General features: G+C 35.9%; 2 protein-coding genes across 2 annotated transcripts in view; one reads left to right on the forward strand and one right to left on the reverse strand.

The window, feature by feature from the left end:
* Window positions 1-12,487, forward strand: part of LOC132119277 (calcium/calmodulin-dependent protein kinase type 1-like) — a 497,060-nt gene that overhangs the window by 93,798 nt on the left and 390,775 nt on the right. The gene's annotated exons all lie outside the window — the stretch shown is intronic.
* acap3b (ArfGAP with coiled-coil, ankyrin repeat and PH domains 3b) overlaps window positions 1-12,487 on the reverse strand; it is a 61,902-nt gene that overhangs the window by 8,582 nt on the left and 40,833 nt on the right. Inside the window, exons 8-15 of the mRNA XM_059529111.1 lie at window positions 12,341-12,436; window positions 10,515-10,589; window positions 9,366-9,377; window positions 3,440-3,552; window positions 3,307-3,358; window positions 3,099-3,199; window positions 2,913-3,024; window positions 1,099-1,307 (exon numbers count right to left, since the gene is read on the reverse strand). Of these exons, the coding sequence (XP_059385094.1) occupies window positions 1,099-1,307; window positions 2,913-3,024; window positions 3,099-3,199; window positions 3,307-3,358; window positions 3,440-3,552; window positions 9,366-9,377; window positions 10,515-10,589; window positions 12,341-12,436 (770 nt within the window). The remainder of the gene's footprint in view (window positions 1-1,098; window positions 1,308-2,912; window positions 3,025-3,098; window positions 3,200-3,306; window positions 3,359-3,439; window positions 3,553-9,365; window positions 9,378-10,514; window positions 10,590-12,340; window positions 12,437-12,487) is intronic.

The raw sequence follows: 12,487 nt of genomic DNA on the forward strand, positions 1-12,487 counted from the left end.
ATGGACTGAAAATAACTCATCCACAGATATCCTTGCTATTCCATGTCACATTAAAGGGATAGTTCACCCAAAATTAAAAATTACCATATACTTTACTTACTCTAAAGGCATCCTATGTGCATATGAATTCCTTCTTTCAGATACAATCTGAGTTATATCAAAAAATGTCTTGGCTCTTCCATGCTATATAATGGCAGCAAATGGGGGTCAAGTTTTTGAAGCCCAAAAATGTGCGTCCATCCATCATACTTTCTAAACTGTAATCTCTAGCTTCTGCTAACTGTTGTATGCATGTTCATGAGAGAGTGGCGTTCCAGCAGATGAGGAAGGATGTAAGCATAACGTAAAAAGCAAAACAAAACACCAGTCATGAATTAAAAATACAAAACGAGGATTTTTAAAGAAACATTTTGGAGGATTTTGATATATGAACCAAAAGAAGACTGGCTTTCCTTTGCTTTAGACAAAACCTGGTTCTCGCGAGACTAGCATATTCTCACTGGAGCTTACACTAAGCCTTCATCATCTGCTGGAGCGCCACTCTCTCATGAACGCACGTACGACAGTCAGCAGAAGCTAGAGATTACAGTTTGGAAAGTACGGATAATTTTTCTTACACAAATGCATCACTTTGTTTCAGCATGCCTTTATTAACATGCCGAAGCCGTGTGGAGCACTTTTAATGATGGATGGATGCAGTTTTTTTTAGCTTCAAAACCTTAACCCCCATTCACTGCCATAATAAAGCTTGGAAAAGCTACATGTTTTAATATAACTCCGATTGTATTTGTCTGAAAGGAGAAATTCATATACACCTAGGATGGCTTGATGGTGAGTAAATCACAAGATCATTTTCATTTTTGGGAGAACTATCTCTTTACAATTCCAGGCATTATAGATCACAAAGGAAAATCTACAGTCAGACTGATGGATCAGGATTATTTGTAGTGCAACCTTATGATTTGAAATGAGTTTTTCAGTCTTTCTGTGTGCAATTTTCCCAAACCGGAAGTGCCTCCCATAATCTAAAACGCAGTAGGCTCATTTTTAAAATGTGGATAACTTAAATTCTCACTAAAACAAACAGCAGACTGTCACCTGTGAATGCCAGAGCACTCGATGCAGAGCAGAATGCCGAAGTTGATGCTGGCCCAGCGAGGGTCGGCCTGGCCACAGTCACAGCAGATCTCGTTCCCTGGCAGAGACTGGACCCGCTGTAGGATACTCTCTCCCCTGACAATACGCTCCCGCGGCTCGCTGGCAGAGTCGATACTGCTCGTGGAGGGAGACGCTGTCCTGTCCAGACGCTGTAGAATCAGGAGTTCATGCTCTTCACTTTAAAAGCAAATCTATGTCTATGTCAAAAGCAATCTATGTAATTGGGTCAACGGAATGACACTCATTTTTGAGCCCAAATCTATTAGTTAATTTAGAAACACATTAAAAATGTCATTCATACATGAAAAGACATGAATGCACCATGAATTACTATTCATATTTTTTATATACAAAAAAGTTTCTAGTATTAAAATTATATAAATAAATAAACACTGTCCAGTCATGTGATGCGACCAACATACAGTAAAAAATAACTCAGAAATCAGGAAATGATATCATGACTGTGTGTAAAAACCTCTTAAAATAATTAGATTTTTTAATTTTTTTATTGCAGGGTTAGTTCAAACTGTAAAATGTCATGTGGTGTGAATCCCCCCAAAAGTAAAGATATTTATGAACTATAAAAATTTATGATATGTAAAAAATATATATTTTTTAACTTTCTGGAAAACAATTAAGATGTGTATTTTAGAGGGCTATGAAGTGCTTCACAGCTTATAAATAAATATAAAATGTCCTGTCATGTGGTGCAACCACCAGAGAAAAAAAAAAACAGGAAACAATATCATAGAAAGGACCTCTTGAAATCCTGTGTCAAGGCCTCTGAAAATAAAAGTACACCATATATTGTGTTCGTATGGCTCAGTGGTAGAGTATTGCGTTAGCAGTGCAAAAGGTTGTGGGTTCAATTCCCCGAGAACACACAGACCATATATATATATATATATATATATATATATATAGCCTGAATGCACTTTAAGTCGCTTTGGATTAAAGCGCCTGTTTAATGTTAATATTATATTTAATGATAATTTTAACGTTCTTGAAAACTGTATTTAAAAAAAAAAATCTAATGAAACCTAGGGCCCTAATTTAACGATCTAAACGCAAAGTGTAAAGGTGCACTCAGGGCATGTCCAAATCCACTGTTGATATTTTAAACGATGGAAAAATGGTTGGCGCGCCCGGGCGCATGGTCTAAACAGGTTTTCCCTATTCTCTTAATGAGTAATGGGTGTTTTTTGGGCGTGACGTGTAATAAACCTATCAGAGTCTCATCTTCCATTCCCTTTAAGAGCCAGTTGCGCTCGTGCCAAGACGTATTTGCTATTTACGCGGCGGAATTTGGCAAGCGCAAAGAAAATGCGTCGATCGAATGCGTTTTCTCGATGCATCGATTACAAACCCTGACGATTCATATGCATCGATCTTGAAACATGAATTTTGAATCGTGAATCGTTGTTACAGTTGAAAGCTGTATTTATTGCATGGACATAGCAGAAATGTAGCCTAAGTGTCTAAATCATACGCACAGTTCCATAGAATGATAAATGTGTTTTAACAATGCTGATGAACTGAATGTACGAAGGAAACTGTTAAATGACCACAAAACATGATTTACAGAGGCAATCTTATTTAACTTTCTTGAAAACTTGATAATTTATTTTTTTTATGAAATCTAGTATCAGTCCAATAAGTTTAACAGTTTTACTTTTAAAGTTATTAAAATAACTTTTCACCACTTCACATTACATATTGATGTCTAATTCCATGTATTAATGTGACATACTGACCTCAATATAATAGTTCTCAGAAATTTCCCTGTAGGCAGAAGCAATGCTGGCCTGAACTGCTTGAATCCAAGCTTGACGGAGCTTCTCAGATTCAGCCTGCAGCATACAGCTCCTGATAGGGGTGGATCTGACATTAGATACTGTACACACACACAAACACACACACACATGTGACACAGTACTCACTTTGTAGGTGACACCACTTCAAAACAGAACCTTCTCTCAATGTCCTCACACGGTTTCACAGAGCAAAGCCGCAGGTCCTCCACAACCACAGTCAAAGAGTCCTACAACACACAGCAGATTACAACTTCGGATCACAATAATCATTTACAGGGCTTGAAATGAGTAAAAATAAAGTTAATATATTAATTAGCAAAGTTGAACCACCTACTTTTAGTCGCTTCTGATAGACTAATTGACTGTTCTGTATCGAAAACCATCGCCTGGTAGAAGAAGAAAACAAACTCTGTATCAGATTTTCTCCAGAAAAAGAAAGACACATGGACAGTTGAGCCTGTTCGTACCTGTTCCACGTCTTGAAAGCATTGCTCGCCCTCTTGAACAGGTATCCCTCCATCACCACACCATTAGGAGCATCAACATTGAATTCCACTTTGGAGTCATCGTATGCAAAATCCTGTCATGCAAGAAACAGAGCAGCTCTAAGCAATTCACGCAGGTCAGCAGCACACACAAAATCAGGACTCTTTCCTCTCGCCCTTGTCGGTCAGTACTGAGGACCCTTATTGTTCTGTTAAGTCTTCTGCGAGACAGACAAAAGACCAAATGTAATCCCTATCAGTCAAAACACAACCCTCATGACCACAGCAGCCAATCCAGTCCCTCTCATTTCAATCAATAGTGACCGGCAGCCTCTATACCATCTATATCCCAATGTTATATATCTATATAACATCTATATGCTGAGACTGAGATGTTAGACTGAATGAATCAATCTCCTCCAACATCAATGACACTGACGTTCCAATGGTTTCGAGTTTTGTGCTCTGGTCACAAACACGCACAGAAACAACAAATACAACTCGATGAATCATATTTCAAGATCATTCATCATCAAAATTATATGAACAAAACATTAATAATGAAAAGATGCCAAAGATGTTTTTTTATATATATATATATATATACACTATGGAAGTCAATGGGGACCTGCAACTGAAGGTGAACTATCCATTTAAATAAAATACCTTACGGTAACATTTAAAATACATTTAAAAATTAATTTACAATTGATATTTTTTTAAATAATTTTATTAATATAAAATGAAATGCATACATCGTTTTACCAATATGCATATACATTTACAGATAAATATTTCATTTAAAAAAAGGAAATAAAAAGGAAATGTCTTCAGTAAAAAAAAAAAAATGAAATGCATATGACTCTCAATAATGATGATTTTAATACCTTTGCAATGTAAGCATCATAAAGTATATATTTATTGTATTTAGTACATATTTAATACGGTACTATAAAAGTGTTTTAAATTTTAAGATGCAACGATCAGTTTTATAGGAGGCTATATTTAACAGTCCCTACTCCATCTCTCTATCCGCTAAGGGATTCTTGGCCTTAAATTGAAGACCTCTACAAAAAATAAATAAATAATGATATACATATTGTACTAGCAATAATATCAATTAGTAAAATACTAAATAAACATTCACTAAATAATACATGAAATATACTGAAAAGGTACAAATAAGAGGTCACAGAAGCAACACAAGTTAATGCAGTAGGCTACATGTAAAAAATAATTTCTCCACAGTTTTCCTTAACATAAAAACACAAAAAGCGTATTCAAACTCACCAAAGTATACTTCAACCTCCCGAATATCTTCATCTTTAAAAACTGTTTATCCAGAAGCATCAGTAATAACGGAGAAACAAGCACTTTGTTCACCCTACAGTCAAGTCATCTCACATCAAAGTCAAAGGCACGCGCTTCATTGATCTCGTGCGCACTTCCCCACTCGAGCGAGAGCGAAAGGCGAATGCCACCAGCGGGCGCGTGCATCTCGCTTCTACTGCGCAGTATTCACACGATTAGCATACAGCTGTCGATGTATGTGCTCTGCCTGACCTCAGTCAGAGAGCCGAGCGCAAACATTATTTCACCGCGTCATTCGCGGATTTACGAGCGCGCGCTGTTCTCCTTTAAACTCAAGCGCGCTCCCCATTTGCGAGAGTCGCGTTTTGAAAGGCCCCGTCCATCTGTCTGACAGTATGTCTGTTTAATCAAGCAAACGTTATTGCCCCCTCAAGAGTTACTCATCTGGGAGCATCTTTCTCCCAGCTCTCACACTCTCTGACAAGTAGCAGTTTCAGCCGGTCCATCACTCCTGCATTATTAAGATAATCAACAATTATAGATAATCTAAACGGAATAAGATAAAATGCCCTTACAGATTCAATAATGACGTCACTACACCTCAATTTACTGAATGAACCTCAATTACTAAAGAACTGCAACACAAAATATTACAAATACAATGTAAAATTATATGAAAAATATATATTTTAAATATACTAAATAGAAAATACATTGGAAAATCACACACACACACACACACACACACACACACACACACACACACACACACACACACACACACACACATATTTAAATTATATATATATATATAAATATATATATATATATATATATATATATATATATATATATATGTGTGTGTGTGTGTTATATATATAAATTAAATGTGTGTGTGTGTGTGTGTGTGTGTGTGTGTGTGTGTGTGTGTGTATACCTGTGTGACAAGAAACAAGAAGTGTGACAAGAAGATGATTTGAACGTTGCATGTCAAGGTCCGTAAATTGTTGGAGGATTTGATTTTTTTACATTTTCATGTCAAATGGAGTAACCCAAAGGTTTTTTTGTGTGTGTGAATATTTGCACATGTTTTGAAGTAGAATTCTAAGATTACTCCTTTTCATCCTGTGAGACCTGGTTTGAGATAAAAGCATTAAAGTGAACCTGCACATTTGCGAGGAACAAATCTTTGAAATCAAAATTGCTCACATTCCCGCACACTGCACCTCGTGAAACAATATGCAATCTGCTTCTGCCTTTCATTCATGCAGTTTTGTGCTCCACATTAGCACTGCATGCTCATAAAGCCACCTATAGTGCAGCTGAGTCTGAGACACACTGCGCCTCAGTGAACGACTGAGGAAGACTTAGTCGAGAATAAAAGACCAGTGTGCGAGGAGTGAGTTAGTGTGTGTGCATGTGTTACGAATGACAGATGCAACACGAGGAGGTGGTGGGACAGAGAGATCGTAACTCTGTCACTGGAGGAGGGAGAGAGACACTGTTTAGGCATCTCTCTGCAGATAAATCATTTGATAAATCAACAGGATGTTTCCGCCCTCCGCATTGCTCAGGAATCGCAGCTGGCCGCATTCACAGACTGTTTTCATATCATGTCATCGAACAAAAAATTTGGAACTACATATATTTAAATTTTGTGAAGAGTTTGTCTATACAAAACTGACTGTGACAGTGACTGTGCTGGGATGCTACTGGGGACATAGATATATATACAATAAATGATTACATGTAATCTGGATTATGTCATCAGATTCCAAAAATTAAGTACTTGTAATTAGATTATATTACACTTTACATTTTCGCTCTAAAAATTAAGACTTTTATCATGCCTCTTTTTCATTATGACTTTTATTTTATTAAGATTTTGCTGTATGCTTTTATACCATTAATATACTGTAAGTCTATTCAGGTCTTTTCCTCTTTAAAGCAATCATGTGGCTTCAGAAAAGCAAATAAATGAGCTAGCAAGCAGCTTGGATAATCTTCAAAACATCTTTTATGTTGCATGTGAGAAAAAACACATATGGGCTTACAACGGTATATGGGTAAATAATGACAGAACAGTGTAACGCATTAAAACGCTCTGCTGATGCTCTTTCCAGATTTGGTCATGTAAATGTTTACCTCATGCTGCCCTCTTAAATCCTGTTGGTGTTAAAGAAACAGGAGGTTTGATTCATATGCGAAGTCATGTTCTAGATAACACTCTTGATCTGCGGACAATAACACTCACACGTGCGCGCACAAGCTCCTCCTGTTTGGGACAGTTGGTGGCACTAATTTGTCCATGTTTTTGGCGCGCCACCTCTTGCCCTCCCTAAGCTCCGGGTCTTTGCCATCTGCTATGTTTAACTGTGTTGGCCAGGGCAGAAACAGGCAAAGTGCCCACACAGACACACTTCCAGACCTCGGCTGACTCCAGAGTCTCTTCACTGACCCACCTGGAGCCCTTTCGTTTCTACCAAAGGACTCTGATTAAAATTTTTTGAATATATTATAAACATTGTCAGAAATAATAATAAAAGATTATGCCAGTATTTTCAGTCTTTTAAACCCTTATAATGCATTCAGGTGCATTTTGACCATGGAATAAAGTTAAGGTATTAAAGGGGTCATATGATGTTGCTAAAAAGAAACATTATTTGGTGTATTTGGTGTAATGCAATGTGTTTATGCGGTTTAAGGTAAAAAACAAACAAACAAAAAACACACATTATTTTCCGGCACACTGTACATTATTGTTGCTCCTCTATGCCCCCCCCCCCCCCATTCTAAAACGTGTCGTTTTTTACAAAGCTCATCGTTATGAAAAGCTAGGTGTGCTCTGATTGGCCAAATTTGTCATTGTAATTTCAGTGTTGGTCATGGAGGGCAAAACGAAGTTTCGCAGCACTAAATTATTATTATTATTATTAATATTAAATTATTATTAATATTACCTTGTTCATAAATAAATCACTTTTAACATATCCATTGGTCTGTCATTCTTTAATATTTATTGTGTAGTTATAAAATCTTTTTATTTTTAAAGTTTGTGGGTAAGAATAGTGTTATTTTGGGGATTGATTCCAGGAAATCTCCCTTATTTTCAATGTTCAATGTTGACAGCTATGATTTCTTTGGGTTTGAGACTTTAATCTTTGCAACTTTAGGGATCTTATCTATTCACGAACGGCTTGTAACACTCCAAAGAGAAAGGAAAACTTTCATCTTTTCAAATCATATGACCCCTTTAATTTATTAATTAATACAAGATTTACATTTTTTTTTTAAGAGATATAACCATTTAAAAAAAAACTCATGGTACGCAATGGTAATTGTATCAATAGAGACTTTACAGATATTTCTGCAAACCTTGTTTTGATCTAGGAGTTAGATTTGTCTCAAAAAAAAAAAAAAACCTTTTCAAAGTGTTTAGACTCTTTCTCATATTTTCTGGAATGGATTTTGTCCACGAACACATATCGCCTTTCCATCAGAAGACAAAGTTATGCGATTAAAATAAATATGTAGTGTGCTAAAGCCACATTTCAGAGTAACATTTATGTTGTTATGTTAGAAAGAAAATGTAGGTTTCACAAATTTGGCTATGACTTATTATGCCGACATGATACAATATGTAATTATACAATAATTATTAGATTATACTGTATACTCTCATAAATTATGATACATTCAAATACAATTTCTCATGAATATTGAAATTGTTTTTCTTGCACCACAGTGTTTACCCTGTTGTTTGTCAAATTTGAATTTTCACAGAATTTTTCAATTCCCTTAATAAAAGGAGGGTAATAACAGTAACATTTTAAAACTTTAAAAAAAAATTTCCCATTCACTCATTGGTGATATGCTATTGCGCAGACGCAACATAGTTGTATATATTAATTTATGACTGTTTTATACGTTTCAGTTCCACCGTGTCCAAATAAAACTGGGAATGCCAAATCTGTATGCAGCTTTTGAATGCATTATGAGGGTAATAAAGCAGTTTTCCTTCATGATGAAATCAGAACAGCTGCACCACTTTGAAGAAGTTCAAATACTCCTATCCAAGTTTCTTTCTTTAATAGCACACATCTGAGATCAACATGACAGCTCCTGTCATGAGGAGTGAACGTGCTGGCCATTGATTAGTTTGGGATATGAGTACCGACCGTACGAGAGCGAGAGATGTGAGGTGAACACGTGTGTCTAAGAGAGAATGACATCAAAACTCATTTTGTGATACATTATTGCACATTTGCTTATTTCATTATCATCATCTTTTACTCACAATGAAATAGGAGTTAACTAAGACTTTAAATGTTTAAACTCGCATTTGAAACATTTGAGCAATTATTAATACATCATTAATCAATCAATCTATCCCTAAGGCTGACTGAACCACCTTTTAAAAACACATTTGTTGACAGACGGAGAGGAAAACATGATGTGCTCCTGTTGTATCTGTAGAGTTTGATTCTAAAACGTATAATCTAACCTAAAGGTAAACATTTATAAAAGCATCCACAAAATGCAGGAATGCAAAATGTAGCAAAGTTTTTCAATTCAAAGGTGCATATAATTTGCTCACCTGCATCAAAGTCTTGATATAAGCGGCACAACGACATCAGACAGTGAGGAAAAAGAGAGAGAAAGTCAAATTAATTGCTTGTTTTTCAGTCATGCTGCATGCATTTATTCATAAACAACTGCACCTGAATTCAACAACACACATCCATCATCCTTGTGCACATTAGTTATGATCATTAATGGAGAGAAACTGCCATGTCCAGATGATCGTCTTTGATCAATGCAAATATTCCCAGCGATGCCACAAAGGTATCATGAGCATCAGGTGTATACTGTTTTTGAATTAGTTTACACCTTCACCCAAATCAGATTCATTTTAAACCTACTGGGAAAAATAAGCATGCTTTTGTCCAGAAACTCCTTATCAATACTGGAATCTGAACAAAGACGAGCTGAGACAAAGACTCAGGGTCACAGGGAGAAGTCAGACTGTTTCTGGCCCGGATCTGTTGGCAGTGAAGCCCTGCTGGCTTGCAATGTGCTAGCAGATGGACGTGTGTGTGTGTGTGTGTGTGTGTGTGTGTGTGTGTGTGTGTGTGTGTGTGTGTCTTAAGGGCCAAATTCCTGGGGAGATCTGAACAGGACAGGACATCATCCTTTACTGATATGGCGATGAAGCACTTTGAACAAACATACGACACAAATGGAGTTGAACATCTGTAGCTGAAGCACAAGCACATGAAGAAGAGTGTTTCTTCTAGAACTGTTATCACTCCCAGCCAAGTTCAGACACGCTGAGGTTTATGCAAACTGTTACGAACATGTGAGCAAAGGGGTTGAGCGCTAGGACAATATATATAAATCTGACGGAAGAAATAATGTCACCTGACACCTGACTCTCAACAGAAAACTACTTTTTATTTTAGGGTTATTCGTTCAGTAGTCACATCTAGATCTGATGAACCAGATTCAGTTGAGGACCTGAGGTGGGAAGACTGTATGGGACACGGGTTTGGAGAGGAAACTTTCCATCTAATGAGTGATGTGAAATAATTCCAGCCATCAAAGAAACAAAAGAACAGAGACCGTTAGTAGAGGAGGAGAAAGAGACACACCACAGAAGAGAGTGAAAAGGTCAAAGGGGGAAGATAAAAGAGAAGATAAGGAAGACGAGGAAGGAGACGGTAATGGACACAGATGATGTTCTCACTCTTTGCTGTATGGTGGCGTGTTTGTGCTCCATCTCTCGCTTCTCCATCGCTGAATCTATGACCAGCTGATCCAGCTGAAACACAAGGACAATGAACTTTGTTAAACTGAGAAAAAAAAAGATTTTTTGAAGTTGTCAATAAAGCAAAGATTATTGGAATACGTTTACAAGAAAACACAATTTCAGTGTTTCTATTTCAAAGTGTCATGATGAATTCAATGTGTTATTTGCTGTTTTACTAGCAGTTTCTGTATGATTTTTTTTTCAACACTATATTTTTTTATTATACATAGACTATTTTTTCATTATATTTATATCACGTCGATTTTTTTCCCAAAAGGACTCATTTTATTCTCCAGTAGATCAGCCATTTGTGTTACCAAGCAATTGAACAAGTGGCCTGTGAGTGTGTGTATGTAAAATGTTTAGGCATTTTGTGATATTGATAGAGATGATTTTTAGTTTTTTTTTAAACCTGTGATAACTGAAGTGCAGAACTACATTTTTGTTTTATTGTTTTTTGTTTTGTTGACATCAAGTAGTAAATGCTAGTTTTAAAAGACTATACGTATTTATTATAATAATTATTTACATTGTATTTGTAATTATAAATGATATTGATTATTTACTATTATTGTTGTTATTTTTTATTATAATACTAATAATCCAAAATACATGAACAATTTGCTTTTGTAAATACTATTATTGAGTCCTGTTCTTTAGAGTCTCACTATTAAGCCATTTATTAATTGACCTTATATTAAAGAAGCAATAACACAATAAGTGTGAATCCAGATGAAAATAATGGTCTAAAGTCAGTGGTCTTTCTCTTCCTCATTAGCAACACATTTAGCCTTTATAATGTGAAATGGCACAACAATATATAGTAGAGCCCAATTCTTATTCATTATTATATATCACATTACAATATTTAGTATTGTATTATATTACATTATAATGGTGCTGATTACATGAGCAAAAATGCTGAGCGGGTTATTAATAAAATATACAGTAAGACTTTTTAAGTAAGTTTTTTAAAGAAGTGTCTTATACTCATCAAGACATATATTTGATCAAAAATACAGAAAAAAACTGTAATCTTGCTAAATGTTATTACAGTATAAAAAACTTGGTTTATATTTTAATATTCTTTCAAATATAATTTATTTCTGTGATGCAAAGCTGAATTTCCATCAGCCATCACTCCAGTATGAAGCGTCACATGATCTTAAAAGAAATCATTATAATATGCTGATTTATTATTATAATTATTAATGTTGGCAATTTTTGGGGGGGAAACTGCAATACTTTTTTTTCAGGATTCTTTGATGAATAAAATGTAAAACAACAGAACTTATAACAATATAAATATTTGCTATCCTTGCTGAATAAAAGTTTTAATTTCCTTTTTTTTTTTTAAATAAAATTGACTGACCCCAAACTTTTGAACTGTAGTGTATATTGTAAGAAAATTTCTATTTTAAATAAATGCTCTTCTTTTTAACTTTTTATTCAAAAAAGTATTACAGGTTCCTAAAAAACATGAAGTCTCCAGCACTGATAATAAATCAGCATATCAGAATGATTTCTGCAGGATCATGTGACACTGAAGACTGGAGGAATGAAGTAATTAAGGCTGTCTCAGACAGATGGAATGTCCCTGTCAACCGCAAAGATAGACATCATCCCTCATGGTCAGTCATTAGGCCTGTGTTCATGTGGAGCCTGGGGCTGGTCAGCACATGTCCAGCATTAGACGCAGGTGTCGACGGCGCTGGTTAATGAGAGGCTGATCCTGGAGAAGCAGATGTGTATGTGGATCTCACCTCAGCAGCCAACTTCTTCATGTAGGGGTCGACCTCGTCTAAGATGTTGAAGCCCTGCTGGAAGAGACTGTACTGAGCCTGCATGAACGACAGCATCTGTGGAGGACAGGGAGAGATCAATAGAGAAAACCACACTGGAGGAGAATG

Source organism: Carassius carassius, chromosome 38 (genome assembly GCF_963082965.1).
Source record: "Carassius carassius chromosome 38, fCarCar2.1, whole genome shotgun sequence".
Taxonomy (NCBI): Eukaryota; Metazoa; Chordata; class Actinopteri; order Cypriniformes; family Cyprinidae; genus Carassius; species Carassius carassius.